The sequence below is a fragment of the Coccinella septempunctata genome, chromosome 6 (assembly GCF_907165205.1).
Source record: "Coccinella septempunctata chromosome 6, icCocSept1.1, whole genome shotgun sequence".
NCBI lineage: Eukaryota > Metazoa > Arthropoda > Insecta > Coleoptera > Coccinellidae > Coccinella > Coccinella septempunctata.
In genome coordinates, this window is record NC_058194.1 from 17062982 (window position 1) to 17088444 (window position 25463).

A 25463-nucleotide genomic window follows, 5' to 3' on the forward strand; every position below is an offset into this window, starting at 1 on the left:
CTCTTGGGTCAAATTGCATGTTTCGCGTTGCATAGCGATCGAGTGTAGAAAATCAAACGATAGAAAAACTATTGATCACTAGAATTGATCGAGAACAACTGATTTTAGAATGGAGCCAATACATTCAAAATCTGATAATATCATCTTTTTTTATTCCTGCTGGGAAAAAACATCTGTATTGAAGAAAACCGTTGAAAGTGGATAACATATGCATGCATGATTCTGATAAAAATATTTATCATTGAGAACACCTTCAGTTGTAGAATAAATTTGAGATATCCATAATGTGCGTTAATTTTTTTGCGCAGTGTAGTTAAAAAGGGGACCCACATTAAAATTTGAGTTTAGTACTTCATTTTGTCTCAGTTCAAAGCAATCAGTCAATTTTATTTCCAAAATTAAGTATACTTGGAACTCAGTTAACGTATTTCAGTGTATTAGTTTCCATTGGTTATTGGTGGAGAATTCTTTCTCGAAAGAGTTTTGCGTTTCTTCTAATAACCACAAAATAAAAAAAACAAAGATCTTGGTGAGATTTCATTTCTCGTAGACTTTCCAACGAGCCCACGCATGGTTTATCTTTCCATTTGAAAAATGGAAGTTAGATGGGGTTGCTGCTAAGGAGTTGAAGAAAAGCATTCAATTTTATTGCCAGAAAATTACTGTAATTTGAAATCTTTTGTCGAGTTTTAGAGATTTTATTTTGAGTAACTAGTTGAAGAAAAATTAATTCTATTCCAGACTTATTTCCAACCTCTAAATTGAATGAGGATAGATACTATAAAATCAAGTAATATACAGCGTAACAAGTTGCCATTAAGAGCACAACCTCATTCAGATGACAGGAAGCTTAACAATGTACAGGCCAAGCTTAATCCGAGCTTTTCAACAGATGAGTTGAGATGAAATTCCATGCACGTTCGTTTCCAAACGTTTCAAAGGAAGAATAGGATCATTTTAATGCTAACCAGAAATGTTGATTCAGTGCAAGATTAGAGCCTGTTGTTCTAGGACATATACTTAGTTGTGGAAAATGAGGAGAGATAGAGATAATTATAATTACAATAATCACAATCGAAACGTTGCGCGTTGTGTGAAACTCAAATATTCTCTTGCCATGGCTCCGTGACCGTAATGGTGTGCCAAATACGGAGACAGTAAAAAGTAATGGAAAAAACTCAAACCTACAGTATTTCGTGTCAATTTTTATTTCACATCACGCATCATGTGTGATTCAGGAGTTTGTTATGCACCCTCTAGAGAGATGGAGTGTAGCTGATTTTTATCAAATGAGATCCTTTCATGCTAAAAATAGATACAATACAGCTACTCTTCTCCTATTAACTACTTGCTCACAATAGTTTTTCGAATAGATTATATGAAGAAGTTGGAAGTAATATGAATAAATCATTGCAAGAATCTCAATATGTTTGAATTATATGATTTCCACAGATATTATTGTGTAATACCTGAAGTGGTAATATAATTAACTTTAATGAAAATCATGCAATTCCGTTTCTAGTTTGATCCTACAAATATTTCAATATTTCTATTGAAAAGCAGCAATTGCAATATTCGCATAGTTGAAGGCAATCTGTATGATGCCAAGAAGCTGTTTTTGTTTTTCAATAACTCTATATGAGCCAAAAGAAATTGAGCGTGAGGAAAAATATCAAGTTGACTTTTTCTCCAGTTGAATTGGAAAATAAATGTGATTGTGATGACTCTTTTGATGGCTTAGTAAAATGCTCCACATGAGTTAGGGATATTGACTCAAATTGCAAAAAATATAGTTAAGATAAGATTTTTGTGTTGAAAATTCATATTAATATGATTTCAAGTTGCAAATTAATTTTAGCATGTAGGTCTGCAGCGTATAAAGGGTGGTTTAGAAAAATCGAGTAAAATAACGAAATTTTATTCCCAGAGAATTCAAATATTTTGAGACTATCAATACAATGTATGGCATCAATAACAGCTTGACATCTTCTTTGCATACTACACACGAGGTTGTTGAACATTTCTTGAGGAATTTGGTTTCATAAACAGGGCAGAGGCTCTCTCAGATCATTCAAGGATTCTGGGGTAGGTTAATGATTATCTAATCTTCTTTGGAGCATATCCCATGCATGTTCTATGCAATTCAAAGCTGGTGGAGGTATTGGTAAATGTGGAATACCAAGCTCCTCGCGCGCATTCTCAACTATGGCTGCACGATGCGGTCTAGCGTTATCGTCTATAAATTGAAAAGTTTCACCAATAGCAGCGTGACAATTTGGCACAACATTGTTAATGACATGCTCCCTATAGTGTAAGGCGATCATATTCCCAGGACAAATGTGTACATCTGTGCGTCCGTTGAAACATATCCCGGCCCGTACCATAACACTACACCCTCGGAATGGATGGACTTCTTGGACATAGCGACAATTACGGGGTATGCGTGGGATTGTCCATACCCTTATTCTTCGATAATCTGAAAATCCTCGATATCTGGATTCATCAGTGAAAAGGACACTAAGCCATTGATCGTTCCAATTGATATGTTGCCTTGCCTATTCCAGTCTTTGACGCTTATGGTCAAGTGTTAATGGAACTCCTCTTAATGGACGTCTAGAACCTAGATTCACCTCTCTCAAACGTCTTCTGATGGTTTCGATGGAAACTTGGATCTCATCTGCATTTTGAAGAGTATTCCGTAGCATTCTACACGTAGATGTAGGGTTTTTTCTCATGGAACCAGTCTCCCTGAACCTATTCCAAAGTCGAGATATCACACTTTGGCTGACTTGGAGCCTTTCCGCTACAACAACCTGAGTTAGGCCACCCTGCAGCATTCCGATAGCCCTATTAGCCTCAGCGTTTGTCAATTTACGTCTTGGCATTTTCAAAAAACTCGTTTCAAATCGAAGCCGTTGATAAACTGACTTCATATCAAAATAAGAACATTCATGAAGCATATGCAAAGAACCAAACTTCAGAGAAAAGGCGACCGGATTGACGAAATGTCTAATACTGATTTTTATTGGATCGATTTAAGTTGTTATTGAGTTTTAAATGATTTTACAGCGATTCTCTCGAATATTACATAATTTTAAAGACGATTGAATACGATATCCCTAACTCTATTGGAGCAGATTATTTCAAATAGATACGGCATATTTATCAATAAAATAGTAACACCTCAACACTTGAAATACGGTTTGGATAATGAAAGGGATACATGCATTATTCGTCTATGAAGCTAAGAAATAGAAACATAGTTAAGCCAAATTCACCTATATCCAATTTTTCTTACAATGACACAGAAATTCCTTAGAATTCTGTATACAATTGCGGAAGTCTTGAAGCGCGCGAGTTGTACAACAATTGAGTAAGTAACGAGGGCCCGACTCAGATGGAGATGCCACATTCTGAGGATGCACGTCACAAGACTCCCGAAAATAGCTCTGTATGGCGAATTGACAGAGGTAGCCCGGAAACCAGGAAGCCAGTATAGGCGGTCTAAGGATATACTGCATCAATCCCTAAAATCAGTTGATGCCAATCCTAACTGTGAACGATTAGCGTTAGACAGATCACAGTGGACGTCTTTGGTCCACAGATGATATGATGGTGACTCGAGAAGAATATAGCAGCGGCCAGATCTGGTTGGTGACTATCCATGCCCGGAGTATGGAAGAATCTGTAGGTCACATTTGGGTCTCTTCAGTCACAGGAGGGGACGCAGTCGCAAGTAGCTCTAAGAAATTATAAGTATGATCGCACCGATAATTTTGTTTTTGAGTCTTTTTGTAGATTTATTCTCGGTAACGGGACGCAGCAATGAATGGATACAATTGGAAGCTGGATTTGGTTAGTCTACATGTCTACCACGAGTTTGTCTCGAGCATTCTACTCTTCGAGCAAACACACCATCAATTGTTGAGCATTGAAGTTGATAAATGGATGTAGGGAAATTTAACGATTACGGAAAAAGTTGCAAGATATACACGGTGATTTCCCATTTCAAAATACATAATATAATCTAGAGATTGCCACTGATAGCTATTACTTCCAGCCTTCTTCCTGGTCCAATTGCAGCCACGAAACGAAATCTGTACTCTATTTTCAGATTGCCAGATAACAAATTTCATAACGAGCCCCTACGCTATTGATAGACTAAAGACTGTGCCATTCTTAGAATACAATCCAAAACCTCTTGACCCCTCGTCAACATCACTACTTTCCTTGTGGACACAAACCAGATTCAGCAAAGTTCCCTCACTCATGGTATTTTCTATGCGTATCAAAATTCTCTAGTTCATAGTTATAGTATACATGAAGAGTTTTTAATTTTCGGGCCAATTTTACATAATACTTGTTGGTAGCTATCCTTTAAAGAGACGAATCCGTTCCAAACGTTAGATTTCCTTTACGAGGGCATAAATATATTTGTCAGATATTGCTGCAGTCTGATTACCCTGATGCGCCCCCGTTTTATTGGACAACCCGCCGGACCATTAGAGACTTTTATTACCCAGTAGCCATGTTGTAATAGCTCTTTAGGGCGTGAAATATGGTGGAATTTTGAATGCAAAATTTATCGGGGATACTTCTTGGTCAACACATTGTTCAATTCGAAGGTTTTGAAAGAGGATTTATGAAGAAGATATTTTCTGTTGATGGGTAATGGGGGTAGGTGAGCTTCGAATGTTTCAAAAGGAAAATTATTGTGGAAATGGAACGTTCAGAGGAATAATTTTCCAACTCGGTCTGGAGCAATTTCGTTTTATTTATCCATTGAGGAATGGGTGGCTCAGCAATGAATATTTATATCTGAACTACTGACTGCTTGCTTAGAATGTGTCATACTACAACAGTTTATAACTGCTAGAATTCAATATCGAAGTTCAAATATTTTTCGTGAAATATACTGACAAAACCTCGTGGGGCATCCTGTACAGCATTTCATCGTGTCTTTGATTTGTAGATGATTCGAAAAAAAAAACCATTAGATTAATTCGATAGGCATTGATCCACCTAGGAATTCAGAGATAAACAGCTAACTGCTTCTTCGGACTAACTCGTAGATCAACGATTATGATAGGTTTTATCGGCATGCTCTCACCATTACCGTTATGGATTGGGAGGCATGCTCAATATTCTTCTTTTTGCAAGTTAATGGCTTAATGAAAGAGTTGCCAGACGATCCCCCACTCATTTTCATCGTGGAAAATGTTGAACGAACATTTATGACTAGACCGTTGTTGGTAGTATTTACTGGGGATAACGTGCTTGTGCTATAATTCAATGAGAGAGATCCTCTTGAAGATAGCACCTCGGTTAAGCATAGCGTGCACTTTACAATTTGTGAGATATAATTTTCACATTGGTACGATTCGAGAGAATATAGCATCATTCGCCATGAATTCTTAATATTTACAGCAATAAAACTTCGGTGTGTGTTATGAAAAAATCATAACTTCTCCTGAAATTCTATTTTTTGAAGCATCGATAGAAAATACCTTTCATCTGCTTTCAGCTAATATTTGTTTTTCCAAAAACTACTGCAGGTGACTCGATTAAACTTGGCACAAAAAGAGAGTACCATTTTATGAAGATTCTCTCATGACTAATCAACTAATCGACCTAATTGGGGGGTTGAGAATTGACAATAAAATAGGAAAAAGAAATTGAACTGAAAAACGAAATACCGTATTCTTACAAACTTAAGGGAAATGATACCTCAAGGATCTCCATTCAAAAACGGCATTTACTAGTTCTTAATTTATGCTTTCAATTTTGTAAGTAAAGCCTCTTTTTTCAATTTAGTCTGGTCTTTTCTTCAATTTAGATGGTTTTTTATGAGAAAAAAAAGTTGAAATTTAGTGTATATAAAACTTGTTTTCCCAATCATTTTTCGACATTTTTTCATTTTTTTTGGCTGCGAGGTAGTTACGGCCGAGTGTGCTAAGGCAGCTATGGATTTTAGTATTCTTTACATGCATTGCTATGATGTGGATGATATCTTATTTCAAAACGGAACGAACGAAATTTCTCTTGGAATATTGATTAACATTAATTTAATTAAAATTACTTGCGGCCACTTTTGACATGCTGCGGTGTTATCAGTGTATTCTCCTATCCATAAACGTATGTGAAAATGTGTGTTTGTCTCTGTACGTGATGAACGTAGTAATTCTGCAGTGACTATGAAGGGTTGTCTGACTTGGTTTGTCAGGCGTTTTTTGTCCCAGTCGCAAGCGATACCTTGCGGACAGAAAAAATATCACGACAATAACAATTTCTCAGCCAAATCACGAGGTTCTTTCATATAACTTTTTGTTCAACACCTCTTCCCCTCTAATTTACAAATCTTTGAAGTGAGGAAAAATAATTGACTTCATTTAATATCATGTAGTTTGTTCATCATTTTGTATAACTTTTTTTTCCTTACCCTCTTGTTATGACATTTCTTGGTTGAAAATATCATAGGATACTGTCATTTCATTAGCATCATTTATTTGTGAACTTTATCATTCAAAAACTTTTTATACTTAGATAAAATCGATTATTTTGCCCTAACTTGAAGGGCTGTAGTTTTGAGAGGAAAGGGTTTTGAACATAAAGTTGAATGGAAGGCCTTCCTCAAATTCAGCTTAAAAAATCAATGATGAAAACAACGCTCAAATTTTTCCGCATCAATTTAGAAACAGCCTGTATACTATCCATCGTGAATCGCTACGTGAATAGAACATAGAGAACAACAAGAACACATTTCTCCTAGAGATGTTAGAAAAAAGGAAAGGGTAAAAGTCTTATCGATATCCAGAGACCTAAGAAATTCTCAAGAATAAGTCTTCTCGTCCCTGCACCCTAACAGAGAAATCTTATATCGCTCGTAATTACAGTTGAAATTTACTGTTATTGCACGAATCTACAGATAGTTATGTGGAACTTGTGTGGGGTTTCATTTAAATTCAGACCTTTAATTGTCTATAACATAATAACACAAGTTCATTGCGAGGAGCACCGTGATCAGGTAATCTACGTAGGTACCGAGAGGAATTCCGTATGGTAATTGGCTGAACGTTATATATTTTGTCTTGGAATAGGTAGGTGCTTCCAATATCCAAGAGTGCGGCAGATAAATAGGGTACCTACCTACTGGTGAGTTCGAAACAATACCAACATTTGGTAGTATTGAACTTTGATTTTCCGATTAACACATTCACAGTCAATCGATTTTCAGAATTGAATCGCCGAATGTTTTGAATTCCTGAATATACAGGGTGTCTGTAAACAAATGCGAAAGACTACGGGAGATTGTTCCTCGATGAAAATAAGCAGGGGTACTTCCTATTAATTTTTTTCGAAATCTACCTCCCTTCCAAGATACTGCCTTTGGAAGGCGATGACGAGTTGACAGTTTTCAATTTTTTTTACGCCGGGTTCTAAGAATCACTGAGTCATGAAACTATACATAATATGAAGCACTGAGTAGATATTACTCACACAACTTTTTAGATTTCATAACTTTATTAGTAGGGGTTGAAAATAACAATTGATTTTCCTTCAAAAATTGTTTTCGTGGAATAGATTTTCGAAAAATGAAATTCTCTCATGGTTTTCCAGTCAATTCTGGAGAAAAAAAGTCTCCTGCAAAATTTCGATACAGTCGATAGTTCTCTCAGAATAAATAAAACCGAGAATAAAACTTACAAGCAGTATACGAACTTCTATGAGGCAGAGAGTTGATGCATGTATTTTAGCGGGAGGTAGTCATTCTTTGGAACACATACGATGAAACATAATGAACAGTGATCAGAACTGCTTGTAAGTTTTTATTTATTCCGAGAAATGTGTCGGCTATATCGAAATTTTGCAAGAGACTTTTTTCCTTCAGAATTGAAAGGGAAAGCACAAGAGAATTTTATTTATTATTTTTCGAAAATCTATCCCACGAAAACAATATTCGAAGAAAAATCATAAGGGAATGATATTTTCAACCCCTAATAATAAAGTTATAAAATCTAAAAAAATTGTGTAACACCTACTTAGTGCTTCATATTATGTATAGTTTATTGGCTCAGTGTTTTTTAGAACCCCTAAAAAAATTAAAAACGTCATCGCCTTCCAAAGGCTTTATCTTGGAAGGTAGGTCGATTTCGAAAAAAATGTATTGTTTAGGAACTACACCTGCTTATCAGGTGCTCAGGGAATCATCTCCCTGAGTCGTATTTGTTTACAGACACCCAGTATTTATGGAGAGGCAATTGAAAATTATTAAATGGACGTGACTATATGATAGTTTGAAGCAAAAAGGAAATTGTGAATGCTCATAAAAGGGCAATGGAATGAAAATTGCAATATATGGATCCGTCAATCAACCGCTGATTCTCGATCGAATTCTGCATTACAAGATTTGATCTCCAGTGTGTGAAATATCGACTGTTGGATTGTAATGAGCATTGATGTAAGTCTCTGTTGTCATATTGTATGTTTCTTGTTTTTATTACCATGCACATTTTAGTGGCCCTGAAGATGGAAACGAGGTTTTCCGAAAGCTAGGCCTAAACAATAAAGAGAAAGTAAACACCTAATACTGACTGCTAACCCGATCAATATCATTCCTCAAGATTTGATCTTTTCGTCATACTGTTAGCCTCTGCTGTATCTTATATGACGAAAAATAGAGTACCTTCATGAATGACTCTAACATCGCAGTTGGCTTCGAATTATTCTGTGAATAGAGAGTTTTGAAATAAGTGCCATGGGATTCAAAATTAACACCCACTCCGACAGAATTTTTTGACGAATTGGTCCAAATATTCAGTAAAGCATTGAAAAGCTACTCCAGATTGTTAACCGGTTGTTCTAGGGAAGCCAGTTGTCTAGATATCTCCGAGGACATCTTTGACCTTTGAAACTGATGATTCTTCAGGTAGAATTTTGAAAAACAAAAAATTAAATATATCGAAACAATTCATCAGGCGTCATTTGATATTTGGTACATGTCTTAAAACTTAGATTGGAGGGTCTTTTGAATCTAGAATAATATAACAAAGAAGACCTTTTCTCAATAACAAGTCGGAGCATTTAAAATCGCGACTTCGATGGAAATTTCAGAGTTTTGCATAAGGCAAGTATGCAAGTAAAGGTCTCACCATTGGAAAGTTTGAAAATAATACCTTTGGAATTTTCTGGTAATTTATTAAATGACAGAATTGTCAAGTTCTCCCCTGTTGATTGTTTTCAGTTAGATACAGGTTCGGTGGAATTCCCAAGGTAATATGAAATTATTGGTACCTGCCTGATTAGAAAAGAATTACTGTTGTAACCCTCAGTGATATATTGCCGTATGAATATACATATGTAGGAACGTATGATTTGATCCAGTTGCGAAGGAGCCAAAAGTGTTCTCGGCATATCTGATGCACCGATATTTCCTTCATTTCTTTTTTTTTTGCATTCTGTTGTCAATTCAAATCGAACTTACACGGTCGAATGGAAAAAAAGGCACGTTTTTTTATGCCACCATCTTCAGCCTACTACAATGATTCGATGTAAGAGGGCAAGAACTTGACGAAGTAAAAGGAAAATAAAAACAACCTTGAATACCCCAGTTTTTCCTAAAAGAACATATGTATAACAGTTAAACACATAAAAGAGGCAACCCAACAAAAACCACGAGCAAAGAGAAAGTGAATATTTCCTTTTTTCAACGGGATACTCTGTATATGCCACGTAAGGTACTATGGGAATTTCTAGCCGACTATCTTGCGAGTCAGGCTACTATGTATTTCTTAGCAGAATGCTCTTTTCAGTTCAATTAAACTCATCTACTATTCGAGACAGATCAGAAAATTTTCGCCATACGTTTTGTGGGGAGAGATTCATAAGGAATTTGCCTCCTTGTAGCAGCCGCCGCTGGCTGATCCAAATAGATGGGTAAAGAACGCCAAAATTGAACCCTGCCGCTCCGTATTATGAATACGCACGTTTTCTCTCATTTATACAACCCTATGACATCATATGAGTTTCTCGACAAAGCCCTCAAACTCAATATGTCATCATCAAGATGAAACTCCCTCTCTCTTTTTCCCGATTGCCAACCGGATAATCTCAGCTGAAGCGAACAAAATTAAATAATATCCATCTGAAGCGTCGTATTGTTAGATATCGAGGTCCAAATGAAAAGACACGGCAGGATGTAACCGTAAAGTTCTTTGTTCATTTTTATTTCTCATTCTACGGAATCGATATGTAATAAATTAGGTCTGACACTTGGTTCGGTTCCGAGCTCCACGAGCTCTCCCGTTTCAGGTGATGAAGCGCACCAGGTTCATCGAACGAGATTTGGCGTTATATCCTGATCCATCATATTTTGCGAGGGAGGTCGACGGATGTGAAAAGTAAAAGGGGGAATGACTCGAATTATTCATCATAGAGTGTGAGTAGAAAGTAATGCACAAGATTTATTCCTTCGCTATTGTGCAGAAAAATGCTCGAACAGTTCAATTTTTATTTCATACATGCATAATTGAAATTAATCTTTTTGTCATAACCTCTCTATGAGGATGGGTCATTGAATGTTTTATAAGGGCAAGAGTAACCATATGTGGTAGAAATCAATGAACCTTCAATTGCTGAGGAGGGTGGTTTGATAATGAATAAGGTTTTCTCATATACCCTTTAAAAGACATAAAAATTCCAAATTCGAATTCAATAAATTCACCATTTCATCGCCCTGTAATGAAAAAGGGTTGAATGAAAACCCATCCATGACCAAATAATCCTGAGCAACAAAGAGTATAAACATTTCTGGCACAAACATTTAGGGTTGCATTTTGATAAGCTCAACTATCTTCCGCTCCTCGTGAAGGATGCATAAGAAACTCCTCAGTTATACCTGACAGGTTACCTACTTGATGAAATTCAAATCATACTTTTTACTCATTCATTATTTCAGTTATTTGCTACCTACACATTGCAGACTTATAATAGTTTATAGTTTGGTAAAGGAGTTACATTTCAATGCGACTTCAAGATCTATTGTACCCCCAATCAGAGCTGTTCTTACAACTGGGCCCTCTACAGCTCGCCCTCTAGCTCTAGCTTTCCAATGAACTCCAGTATTTGAGAGGGCTTCAACAAGGCTGAGTCTTTATTCCTCCAACAATTTTCTCGTCCGAGAAATACCTTGCGCAGGTTTGCAATAGCAAGGCATTATACAGGGTGACAATTTGAAAACTTGCTAGGACAATTATGTCTCGACAAGGATGTTTTCAGAGAAAATGCCGGAACAGGTCATTATTTATTCGGAGGGGGATACATTTTGACCAGAATTGTAAGTCGAAATTTCCGCAAACCTAGATGTAGGGGCTATCACCCCTAAATTCTTAATAGAGAATAGGGGGTGAGATTTACTTCAATTGAAAGAACACTCGTCGCTCTACATGATTACTATGGTTTGCAAATTTTTATTGATTCCTTGGAGAAGTTACAGGAGGTGACAATTTGAAAACTTGCCAGGCTATGTCTCGACAAGGATGTTTTCGAAGAAAAAGCCGAAACAGGTCAATTTTTAAAGGGAGGGGGACCTATTTTGAGCAAAATTGTGAGCCGAAATCTCCTCAAACCTAGCTGTAGGGGCTATCACCCCTAAATTCTTCATAGGGAATAGAGGGTGAGCTTAACCTCAATTGGAAGACATGTCCCTCTACATGATACCATTGTCTTCCAATTGAGGTATAGCTCTCCCTTTATTCCCTATTAGGAATATAGTAGTGACAACCCCTACACCTAAGATTGAGGAGATTTTGGCTTACAATTATGCTAGAAATATGTCCCCCTTCGAATAAAAATTGACCTGTTCCGGCATTTTCTCTGAAAACATCCTTGTCGAGAGATAATTCGTCTGGCAAGTTTTCAAATTGCAGCCCCTATAACTTCTTCAAGGACTCAATAAAAATTTTGCAAACCATATTATTCATGTAGGGGGTCAAGTGATCTTTTATTTGAGGTATAGCTAACCCCCTATTCCCTATTGATAATTTAGGGGTGATAGCTCCTACACCTAGGGTTGAGGAGATTTCGGCTTACAATTCTGCTCAAAATATGTCCCCCTAAGAAATTGACCTGTTCCAGCATTTTCTCTGAAATCATTCATGTCGTAACATAATTGGACTGGCAAGTTTCCAAATTGTTACCCTGTATTACCAGGTGAACAGGAATCTCCTCCTCTTTCCCACAGAATCTACACTCGTCAGTTTCTGATGAGCCCATTCTCATCATATGCATTTTAATGCGACAATGTCCTGTGAGGAGACGTAACTTATTCTCACTCAGATCCAAATACATATTGGATCTTGCAGTTCCAGAGGAATTATTCATTCCTAGAAGATTCCTCTAAATGTTTCTTCCTTCTCCAGAAACGCTTTCTTATAGGTGCCTTTTCCTATATCACAGAAAGGCTCTGGGCCAGTAAGTGGCGTTTGTGTTCTCTTTCTGGCGAGTGTATTGGCCTTCTCGATTCCTTTGATTCCAGAGTGACCTGGAATCCCGACTAAAGAAACCTTGTTGTTCTTGCCTATTCCATTGAGTTTCTTTCGGGGCTTCCCTTTGTCATGGTTGTTTTTATGTGTATAATGAGATCTGTGCGCAAATTAAAAAATGCATTCCCACACTCATACTGAGCCACCCCCGAAAAGACCGTTGACCCCATTCTCGCCACAACAACATTCGCCTATCAGACTCGTACGGACGAAATCTGGACTCAACGTGGCAGTTATCACGTTCGGAAACCCACCAATATCTTATACGCCGTTGCTCTATACTTAATCGCTAGAGCTTGGCGTATCTTCTTGAAGCTGTGCAACCTATTCCGCATAGTCCAACCAGAAACTATCCCACTAGTGGCTTGCCGGAATGAGATATTAATTCTAGATGATGGCAAGAAGAGATTTGGTCGTGCAGTAAACCATATCAGCTGATCTTGTGCGCCGGTTCTAGTTCGATAGTGATTCCAAGCTACTCGACTACGAAACCCGAAGACGGTTAGCAACTTATTGTTGAGTTCAAACATCACTTAATCAACACAGTAATTTTGCCAGGAGGACTACTTACGGCTTCTTAACGCATGCTAAACTCATGACTATCCATATAATTGATTTTACTCAACACTAGATGAGTTTTAGTACCCCATTATTGCACATATGAACCAAAAAAAGAATTTAGCCATTGAGTGTCATAAGGACCATATTTTGGGTGAGTGTGTGTGTAATACGAAAACGTGCGCTTTCTCAAATTTTCAAATCTGCTCTTTTTGCATCAGGAATGAATATCGAAGATAAAGACACTAATTGTCATTAATTCAAATACTTTTAGTAAAAAGCGCTCTCGGACTGGAAAATTATTTCGAATCCAATTTTTCATGTTGAAAATGGTATTTGTGGCTTATCCTCCAAAGTATCCTGGACCTCTTAGTACAACTTTTCGAGTTCTACAAAATTTTAGTTTATCATTTGTGTCTCTATAATAATTTGCTCAGCGTAGAGCCATAGAAGTCTCTAGGGAACAGTTTCATTAACGACTTTTGTAAGGAAAAATCGAAAGCTACCTTTATCTTTTCGCTTTCAAGCACGCCTACCCTAACTTATAGTCTGGCAGAATATATTTCCTCAGTTCTCTGCAAATAAATGAAGCTCATTTTGTGATTAATGTGCTCGTCATATGGTCATAACAAAAAAAACATGTAGCTATGATGGATTAATTTCGGCCCTGAAGCATCGAACCCTTAAAAAACCAATGTAATATTCATGTCCCGCTCCTCTAACTACTAAACGTGTCCTTAACGACCTCTTGGTCAGTGCGTCACAGGAATTTTACATTCAATGGCTCAGTATAATTCAATTTTGATAACGGTGATTATGCGACCATTGAATCGAATATCTCCAGGCTTTGTTCCAATTCGTCGCATCCGAATGGCGTTTGGCTCGCGGCCGTGTTTTGTTCAAGAGTAATTTGCTGGATCAATCCTATTTTCAATGAAATAATGCTATTTGTTCATTTATTACTGATCCATTATTCAAATAGAATGGGGATGTTTATTTTCAGTTCAATTGACTTTTTGAACGAATATTTCTATTAAATGGATTTGTGAAGGCTGAACGATTCGGGATGTATGAAATACATATTCAAATCTCTGAACTTCAACAAGTATTGGAAAATTTTACGGGAGTGCTGCATATTAACCAACATGAATGGGTCATCTTCAGACATCTGCAGACAAATATAAAGATGTATGAGAACAGTCATCAAATAACAGAAGATCACAACAGAAAAATACAGGGAAAGAGAAAACACCAGTATGAAAACAAAACAGGAGATCATCAGACATTAACAGTCGAATAGTAAAAAGAATTCTTAAATAACCTACATGTTGAAAATTTTAAATCAAAAAATGAAAGTGCAAATATAAATATAAATATGTATTATTATTAGAAATCAAAAAAGGTAGACAGATCGAGCAGAAAGAAGTACAGAAACAACAGAAACCACAGAGTACACAGAAATGACTGCGTTCCCGTTAAGTGTCAAATGTTATGGTTATGTGAAATTACAGTTGGTATCGAAATGAGCCATTTCATATATTCGTTCGATTTATAAATAATGAGAAAAATCCGGCTTCCTAAGTTTCCATTTTCATTCCCACGTAAAAATCGAACTTACAAATATCCTAAACGATACCATATGGTTTAGGCAGTCATTACGAGATAAGTTTTTTCTATTGCTTTGGGATGATTCAGATATAAAATGATCTAGGGTCGTATTATGATCTATTTCAGTACCTAATCGTTTTCAATTTTCGTATAATCTGTTTTAAGTTTGATTTTGTCGTATTTGAATATTTCCCATGGAAATAATAATAAAATAATAGATAAAAGTAGAATCCTATTTTGCATTGTCATCGGATCACTTAAAAATGGCTGAAAAAATTTATTTCATTCTTTCTTTGAAACCTTCCTCATACTTTGTAGAAGATTTCAACAGAGAAAAGTCGGAAAAATTTCGCACCCAGAAAGAGCTGTTTAAATTTAAAATTTTTTTCGGTAAAACATAGATAGTATAGCAAGGAGTAAATGACTAAAATTTGGAAAAAAAAATTTTGAAGGTTTTTCAAAATAAACATTTTTTGTTACTTAAATATTCTAGTTGTTTTTTGCAAATTTCTTAAATATTACAACAAACCATCTATTCGATGAGATCCAAAGTCGATGTTTAATTGTTGTTAAAATGCAAAGAGTACGTACACGCAGAATTTATCGCCAGCTAAGTGAATTCGGAAGAGGTCGAAATATTGGTCTACGGGAGACGGAATTGTCATTTCGAGAAATCGCTAAGCGTACGAACAGAAATCCAACTACTGTTATGAGATGTTGTCAAGCGTGGTTTGATAATGCCCAAAATCGAAGAAGAGTAGGCACCAGACGTCGAAGGGGCACAAATGAAGTTCAAGATCGGCGTCTAAGACTTATTGCCATTACAGACTGATTTGCGACAACTCGATCTTTAATCGATTTCAAGCGAATAACCAGGTCATCATTGGTACTTACCAACAATAACCAACTGCATTCAAGCGCTTTTGGTCATTATTGGTTATAATTCGTGACGTCATGAACTAGCCCTTTAACGTCATCATTTTGAACCGGAGATAAGCATACTCGAGAGCTGGATTAAACTTCTGGTTATTGAAGTGAGGTTAGAAGTTGTGAAGGGCCATAACCAAGGGCAAAACCAGCAATAACCGCGGTTATTACAGGTTATTCGCTTGAAATCGATTTTTGGCAAATGAGTGTTTAGGAGAACAAGGCCATCCTATTTACCGCCGTATAAGATCTTTTGGTCTGCAGCATTAACGACCCCATTTTGTGTTACCTCTTACGGTTGAAGAAAAACGGCAACGATTACAGTGGTGCACAGAACGACAACATTGGAATATGGAATGGCATCAGGTCTCTCATCTCGATTCTCCTTGGGTGCACATGATGGCCGAAGAAGGGTAAGACGACGTCGAGGAGAAAGACGTGAACCTCATTTTGATGTTGAGCGTCATGTACACCGGACAGTAAGTGTTATGTTATGGGGTACTATTGCACATGGAAGTAGGTCACTTTTAATCTTTATTCTAGGTAACATGACAGCGCTGCGTTACCTTCAAGAAATAGTGGAGCCATATGTTCTCCCTTACCTTAACCGGCTCGAGAATCCAATATTTCAGCAAGATAATGCTCGACCTCATGTTGCCAGATTTAGTTTGAACTTTTCTGAAGCTACTCAGGTGAATATTTTGCCATGACGGCCCAGATCCCTCGATCTTTCGCCCATAGAGCATGTTTGGGACATCATGGATAGAAGGCTTGGAAACTTACCCCAGCCCCCACGGACTTTGGCGGCTCTGAGACATGAAGTACAGGTAGGTTGGGATAGTATCCCTCAAGAAGAAACAGACCATCTTCTTGCATCAATGCCAAGAAGTGTTGAGGGGTATACACCCTCAACGCGGTTATCTATACAGATATCGGCGCTCGACAAACACATTATTAACAAATTTAATAAAAAAATTGTAAACCCTTCGTTTTTTTCTCCAAATTTTAATCATTTACTCCTTGCTATACTATTTATGTTTTACCAAAAATATAATATTTGTTCTTCTTCTTGATGCTGAGATCTTTGTTCCATAGGGAATAGCCCGAAGTCCAAACCCATACATCAATATACCGTCGAGTTGCTGAAATCCATTTAATTTAGCCGAAATAGGACAGCCGCTCCTTTCCCGCATTAGTTTAACAAATCAATTATCAGCTGGGAATACATCGTCACCTACCTGTGTCGGAATCGATGGCGAAGAAACCCTCGGGGTTGCCGGACGTGATCTTGTAGCTGATTCTCTGGTTGGGGTCCTTGTCACGGTCGGTAGCGCGGACCTGAATCACAGTGGTGCCCGCGGGGCTGTCCTCCAGGATCGAAGGGTAGTAGACCGGCTCCTCGCTCAGGGGCAGGTTGTCGTTTTCGTTCTCGACCTCGATGTATACCTACAACGACAAGGAGCTTAATTTGTAATCATTCAAAGGGGAAGAGGGATTAGGAGTTGTTCTGAGTTTATATACTGGGTAGTCGTTGGGAAAAGTAGAACAGCAATTATTTCATTCCGAGGATGAAATATATTGCCAAACAAATATTATTGGAACTATATGAGTAATAAATAATGAAACTTTTCGAAGCATTCATCGGAATTATTCTTTTTCAGATAATCAATTATAATTATTTCACAAATAATTCGTGCTTGTTATTTTTCATGTTTCAGCTATTAGGAATAAAACTTTAATAAGTCTACAGAAAATTTCAATGAAATCATTCTGAAGATTTCAATTCATTGTCTGAGGTTAGTGTGTGATATGGGCTCTAAATTGTTTAATTATTTTTTTGAGTATATGAAGAACAATCTTCAATCAGATAAAAGTCTCTTAACGAATAGTTGTACTTTTATTGACTGCAAGTAGTAGTTATGTCTGGGAGTCATGGATGGGTGTAGGATTCTGCAGAATAAGTGAGGTTTTCAGTCTTAGTGGGACAGGTGGCGCATCGTGATGAAAATTGAAAATATTCCTCAAAGCGACGCTTCGGTTTCGCTTAGTGACCCCATGCACCCTGCGGTTTAAATGTTTAACACTGCACTGCACTGATGAGGGTCAAAAATCGCGAAACCGGTCTACAGTTTGTGTTTAAATGTTCGATCCCGTCTGGGAATTCCTTCGCAAATTCATGACTAGCTCGCAATAATGGAACGACAATTCTTTGAATTGTCGTCTCCCTTGTTTATTCTACTATATACCCTATTATTTTAGGACTATAGAAAAGCTACTCAACTGTACTATCCAAAATCTTTGCTTGGCACGATCATACATGATGAGTAATGATTTTTTTGCGAATAAAAAAAATTTTCCTTATATTTTCAATTGATGATTGCATAGACATAGAGACATTGACTGAGCAATGCCAGCATGAAATTGGCTATTTTATAGAAAGAGAGAAATGATCGTCGGGCCAATACCTATCACTTTTCTGTTGACATAGAAGTCAGTGTGGACCAATCAAAATTGAGAAAAAAGCTATTCAACTATACAATCCAAAACCTTTGCTTGGCATGATCATACATGATGAGTAATATTCATTACACATTATTCGCAAAAATATTGACTGCGCAATGCCAGCATAAAATTGGCTATTTTGTAGAAAGAGAGAACTGATCGTCGGGACAATACCTGTCTCTTTTCTGTTGACATAGAGGTGAGTGTGGACCAATCAAAATTCCCCGATATTCAGTTTCTCTATGTCACTTTTTTTGAAAGTATTTCATGCAAAGGTAGAAAGGGAAGGCACAGGCCATGTCTCTATGTATATGCTTCATTGGCTTTTCACTGTATTGTGGGAATTATCACTCATCACTATATCCTTCATTTATTTATCAGAAATTGTGTTTGCCAATATTCTTTTTTTCTAGGAACAAATAAATGGAAAACATGAAAAGGAAATAATAATAACAGAATGGTAAAAAAAAACTTTCCAGCGTTTCGAACTGAACATAGTTCTTCATTAGAGCTCAGGGAAGTGTAGATCAGGCATGGTATTTCCTCGACATTTTTTATAAAACAGCAAGTGTCTCTGAGTGAACTTCCCTAAGTCGTGATGAAAAACTATATTCAGTTTGAAAAGTTGGCTATATCTTGATTTGTTGATAAGAGGTTGTCTATATATCCTACAATTTTTTTTTCGTATCATATTGTCATTAGTTCTTTTTCAATTTTTGTATTCATTTCATTTTTGCCAACTTCTACGAAATGGATATAGTGAAGAGTGATATTTCACAGATTACAGATTGAAAAATCAGCCGAGCCAATAGAAAAAACGAAATGAACATGTTCTTATTTGCAAAAAAAATCATTATTCACCCTGTATGGTCATGCCAAGCAAATTTTTTGGTTTCTATAATTCAGTTGCTTTTTTGTGGTCGTTATGATGAAAAAATGCTGTAGTGTTAAAATACAGGACAGGTTGATCTGATAGATTGAGGTACCTATGTAGAAAATGTAATTTTTCAATTGCAAAAACGTCGAATGAAGGCGGAAGGAAAGGGAAACACAACTTCAAATTTTTAAACCAGTCTGTTGAATTGAATCCTCGAAATTTAATTTCATTCAACAGTTGATTATCACCATGTATATACTAAAAGAAGCCCTCAAGTAATTAAACCTCTCGATATGAGACTATCTTGATGGCCTCAGATTATGAATTCCGTTTGTTGGATTCTTTCCTGGACACCCTGTATCTAAAGATGAAGAAAGAGGGAGTTTTTCATGAATGATGATTTTGGAAGATAATGTGGAGTGGAACGATTCGAAATAATGATCTAGATTAATTCAGATACATAACATCCATCCATATAAAAATCAAGAAATGCTACGATCTTAATTGAACTAGCGAGACACAATCACTCGGGGTGTCAACAGAAGACCATTACAACGAGGATGAGTAGAGGCTGACAGTGGTTTCTGCCCCATTTGACGTCATCAGGGAAACACAAATCCCAATCAAGCTATCCTTGATAATTGTTCATATTCGAAACAAATATAGTTTCATAGGAAAAGAAGAGGTTGACATAAAAGTCTCTGGAAGAGACCTACGTCTAGAAGTGGATATCTGGAGGCTAAAGAAGATGAAGAAGAGGAAAAGAAGAGTTCCGATATCTGAAGCATGGTGATTTATCTCGAAAAAGAAGAGTTGAATTACAATATCACGAATCCTTCGTCTCCTGCAATAGGCAGTCTTCGAAAACTAACGGTTAATTGTACGAACCTAAAAATCGAAACTAATTTGTGATATCTTGCAAACACCCACAATATTCAACGCCGAATAAAAAGCTCTTTAATTAGAAACTCCCAGCCACCTACGCACGATACGTTTCCGTGTCCAGAGGAGGGTCGCCTTCAGATATCGATAGATCAAAGATAACGAGTTCCTGATTCCGTACCTCTCGGAACATATAATTTTTTCCGTCGATTTGGCACGATTGCCTTCATTTCGCGATAGCATGAACGAATCAAATCAAAGTGATTTTCCAATCGTTCCGGCTGTTACTGTACAGAGTGAAGCTTCAACATGTTCATATCATAATAATTGACGAATACTTATTTCGATATCAATTCAGGAAATTCAGGATGATACCCGATGTGATATTCCATAAATATTCTTTATATCGGCTTCAAATATCATCAAAATTAAAACAACAAAAAAATAAAAAACATTTTGGGATAAGAGGTAGAGTGAGAACACTGCACTGTAATATACAGGGTATCCCAAATTGCTTTATTTTGGCTGTTTCTTGTACTTTTAGACTAGATAGGGAAAAACGTTAAAAGGAGTTTATCTTTATCTAATCCTTTGTATCGTTTTATTGTGATAGCGAAACACGTGTAGTGGTTCGAAAACTCATTTTTGTGAAAATCGTATAATGTGTTTATTTCTGGATTTTCATCAAGTATCGGCCACATCAACCCACTCTTCATTTGTCTTGGAGTTATAATCAAATGTTCTCATTTTGTCGATTTCGAAAATATCTAAAAACGATAAAAAAAATTTACAGGCACTTTTTGCATAGGAATATCACACTATATTCAGTTTTTTTAAATCTCTTGTGCTAAGGATGGAAAAAAAACCAACTTCGTTATTATATATAAAAGTGAAATAATCACTTATTATTGATTCTCACATACATTATTCTAAGAGTGAAGTGGACATAGAACACTTTAATTCCTACATTGTAGTAACAAAAGTCATAGAATGAGATGAATTTTCATAAATCCTTTGCTCCAGATTATTTCCAAAAAAAAAAAAGCTTTGCCATAGATACAGGCCACAGTGGATGGAAACGAATGGTCCTACTGGCTGGCCAGCAAGATCACCAGACCTCAATCGTCTGAATTTTTTCGTATGGGGATATGTTAGAAGTAAAATTTTCTGCAGTCATGAATTGATTTAGAGCAGAGCGTCAGGAACGCAATCAGAGACATTTCCCGCGTTATGCTTTTGATTGAAGTAGATTCTGTTAGAAAAAGATTTCGAATTTGTTTACAAAATAATTATCCTCAATTTCAGAACTTTTTATGAGTTTTATTAAAATTGATTATAGAAGTTCTACCCGATATTTATTCAAATCGAGTGTAACATGAATTATATGATTTGTTTTATTTGGTGTCATAGAGATAGAGATTTATTTATGGACATTTTTGTGGTCAGTGGTTTCATAGAATTCTTTCGAAAATAGAGATTTTACTATATTGTTGATTTTGCCTTCAGAGAATAAGTAATATTCAAAATCCGATTGTTAAAAAGAATTGAACGCCACTAATGAATATTTGACCATTTTTGGAAAAAAAGTTTTATTCATATTTCCTCGTATAATGCGCCGTTATCAAGTGATTTTTTATTTGAAAATAAAATATCCGTGAAATTCTAAAAATCAGCTACTTTTTCTTGAATGCAACTCTGTTCCATATCCAGAGAACTTAATATTTGTTACGTTGAAAAAACACGCATAACATCATTTGTGTGGTGTCATCTACACATTACAGATGTGTAGTGTCATAGCAAAGATTAACTCTTTCCTATAGGGTCATAGATTGTTTGTTATTCCGAAGGAAATTTTGTTGTGTTCTGTATTTGTCAACGTTAGAGAGTTCAGAGAAAATATCATTTTTTTATTTTTATTGAAATAAAATTTAAGAGATTAATACCAGAGCAAATATGTGTGGTTGCAAGCTGAATTCATTATTATTATCCAAAAAGAAATAGAAATAAAGAGAATATTTATCGCAAACGAAACCGCGGTAACTCATTCATTGTATTAAATATACCACTTTATTCGCCACTTCTTTTTTAGATTTCAGAGGTGTCACAGCTCATTATTAAAATTTAAAATGGTTATACTTTTATATTTAGGCGGAACCAGAATGAATCGTACTATTCTGTGAAAAATTGGTGAAACAGAATCGATTTCTATATTAAATAATAATACTTCTCATTTCTCATGTATAATTGCCGAGTCTCTTTGTTGGGTTTTTTTTAATCCCATTGTTTTTGAAATGTCATTACAACAAATTTGATGAATTATCTGCAACTTAAATCTAAATTAATAGAATAAATGCACAGATGATAATTTTTCATTCTCCATCAACAACTACCCTAAATGCATTCTTTCCATATTACCGCAAAACCTTTAAACAGTTCTAAAATTTGAATCATTGACATAAAAAAGCATAAAAGAAGTGAAAATTCGAATTCAAAGAGTTAAAGCACCTCAATCCTGAAATGAAAACTACTCCACCAATGACCAAATCATCCTCAATTCATACATTTCTGGCACAAAAAGCAAGTATTGCCATAAAATCAAAATTGACCTGTTGGAGCAGTTTGCTACAAAATGGTGGGTATCAATTTACTAAAGAAGGAACTGTCATCCGGTAATTTCAAAATTAAATGAATCAACGTTTCTTTGCAGTCTCTGTTTCTGTGTGTTGACAATTAATGTCAAACAAAAACCACAACTCAGAAGATTTTCTAAAAAATAGATTTTTCGTCTGATGAAGGAGTCTGATATAGACTCCGAAACGTTACAGAATTATAATTTCAACGTTATTTATTTTGAGTTCATTGTCAGGCAACAATTTTTTCTAGTCAATTTGCTCCTGACAAATTAGGGCAAGAATTTACGCAGGAGCAAATCGTTGATTTCATTTTTAATTGATTTTGTTTCAGAGATTGGGAGTGAAAACCCTAAAAAGTTTATGAAGAGATGCAGAATCTTCCCAGAATAAATTTCAATCGATATCGATATATGAGTTTTGTGCAACACCTACTTTCTTTCAGATTAATAGTAATATGGAGTATTATACCGGATGTTCCAAGAAAAGGAAATTTGTTCCGTCATAACTCTTTGACTTAATTTTTCTTTAACGTAATAGACTGAAAAAAACAAATTTTTTTCTTCTAAGCTAACATTCGATAGCTGCATATCCATTTATAGCGAATTTCAAGCTCCTTTGATGTCTTGGTTAGAATCCATTGAAATAGGTAATCTTTCGGATTTCATTAACTTTCAAGCGTATTATATCAAGAGATTACATTCGGTCGTAAGCCGATTTCGAAATGAAGAATAATTTCGATGTAACTCTACAAATCCATCACGAGATTCAACATGAAATACCGAATCGAGGGTTTATTGAAAGATTACAAGTTCTACGGTTGAGGAATTGCCACTTCCATTCAGAGGAAATAAGGAATGAACCTCCCGAACAATTCTGATTCGTTCCGTATCGCTGGGCACTTCCATTAACAGATCCATTTCCAATTTTGATTCGACATCTGTCGATTTGTAATTTTGCATCACTGGAGGCAGTATGAAAGCCCTATACATGCTGTAGCCGACGTTCTTTCAAAAGCTTATTGGAAGTTTTTGTTTATGTTTTCTTTTTACACTCAGAATATCGGACTGAAACGTTGATTTGAAGCGGCTGATAATATCTCATGTCACCCGGCTATTGAAAGCATCGCATCAGTTCTTTTCTCCCGATGATTTTACCGATCTCAACTCTTCTGCAATACTGGGACTGCTTTTTTTTCGAGAGGGGAAAAATTCGTCTTTAGGCTATAAATATGGAAAGCCTTATAAATAATGGAAATATTTAACAAATGCTTCAATTACTCAAGACTTCAACAATATTCGTTTGAATTACTGATCAAGTATCGACCACAGCAGCTCAATCTAATGTTGTCTATTTGTAGCCTGTTTCATCTAGTTCATCAAGTGATGAGTCTGCAGGAATTCTAATAGAGTTTGATGGTATACAGGGTAGAACTGAAAGTTGCAATTCCTTCTAAATTTCTGAACACCCTGTGGAGGCAATTGGTGACGCAATGATGGGTCCTTGAATAAGTTTTTGATGCCTGATCTTCGCTTAACATTTTCTTGTTTAATTCACGTCAATATCCCTTCCTTTCTTTCCTAATAGGAAATACGATTTTTCAAACGAAAGTGTGAAATTTATAACATTAACGATAACACATTGGGAATACTTATACAGATAAAATTATGAAAAATACACACATTCTTATATTCTAATATTCAGTATTGCCTCCACGAGCTCTTATCACTGCTTCCATGCGACGTGGTAAGCTTCCAATACAATGGGAAATTCCCCTCAATTTTGGTTATCAGAACATATGCCAATTTAAACTGAATAATTATTAGTTTCATTCATGAATTTTTCAAATGCACCGCGAAAACTATTCAAAATCATTCTTCAAATATGAGGTTTTAAAATTTGAATCGCTTCGTTTCTAGTTTACGATTTGGCAACAGCGCCTACTAGAAAATAAAATGAACTCGTTCATAAAATAACAGCTGTTGATTGGCAGTCATCATAAGGCGTGTACTCACTAGTGAGCCTTATAAGAATCCCATAAAATTTTACGACCTTCCTCGTTCGTCGCAGACTTCATAGTCATAGACAGTCATCTTTGTCTATCTTATCAAGATAGTGTATTTGTTGTCAACGCATATTTCAGTCGATGTTGCCAACTTGTGCAAGAGAAACGAAACGCTTCAACTTTTAAATACCTATTTGTATTTTTCATTTTTAAGTAAGTAAAATATTTTTTTTGGAAACGGTTGAAATGGTTATTTAAAAATGTAACGTTTCAAAGATATTTCATAAAAAATACATCATTTTCGTCAGAAAGAGTATCCCCTATTGGCAATTGCCTGTTGTGGAACGTTTTCCCATTCTTCAAGAAGAGCTGTACTGAGAGCTGGAATGATTTCCGGTTGTCGGTTGCGAGTAAGCCTCCCCAACATGTTCCACACATGTTCAATTGGATTTAGATCGGGGCTACATTGAGGCCAGTGAACTGTAACTGACAAGATGAATCACATAAACACTAATCATAACGCTGCTATACATAACAGGATAACCGTGTTCCTTGATCAAAGTAGGTATGTATTGTTCTTGATGTCTTAATGTTATAAATTGCATGAAAAAATCGTATTTTTTCCAGAAAGGAGCTATCGACATGAGTTGAATAGGAAAATGTAAAAAAAGATCCGCCTTCAAAACTCATTTGAATACCCATCATTGCGTCACTAATTACCTGCACAAGGTGTTCAGGAATTTAGAGAAATTGTTCTAACCTGTATACCATCACATTCCTGCAGACTCGACATAGGTGATAAACTAGATGAAATAGGCCACAAATGGACAACAAAATGATCAAAATCGACACCTTAAAGTTATCTCCTTTCAACGTTTTCACCTTTATAGTGTAGAAGAACCAACAGCCAAAATGAAGCAATTATGGATTAGTCG

The 25463-nt window shown here is 36.1% G+C and overlaps 1 protein-coding gene across 8 annotated transcripts in view; it reads right to left on the reverse strand.

The window, feature by feature from the left end:
- The window catches only part of LOC123315147 (fat-like cadherin-related tumor suppressor homolog), a 526180-nt gene that overhangs the window by 96096 nt on the left and 404621 nt on the right, over nt 1–25463 (reverse strand). For all 8 annotated transcript variants that reach the window (XM_044900731.1, XM_044900730.1, XM_044900729.1 and 5 more), the window contains one exon: nt 16871–17078. In XM_044900731.1, coding sequence (XP_044756666.1) covers nt 16871–17078 — 208 coding nt within the window. The remainder of the gene's footprint in view (nt 1–16870; nt 17079–25463) is intronic.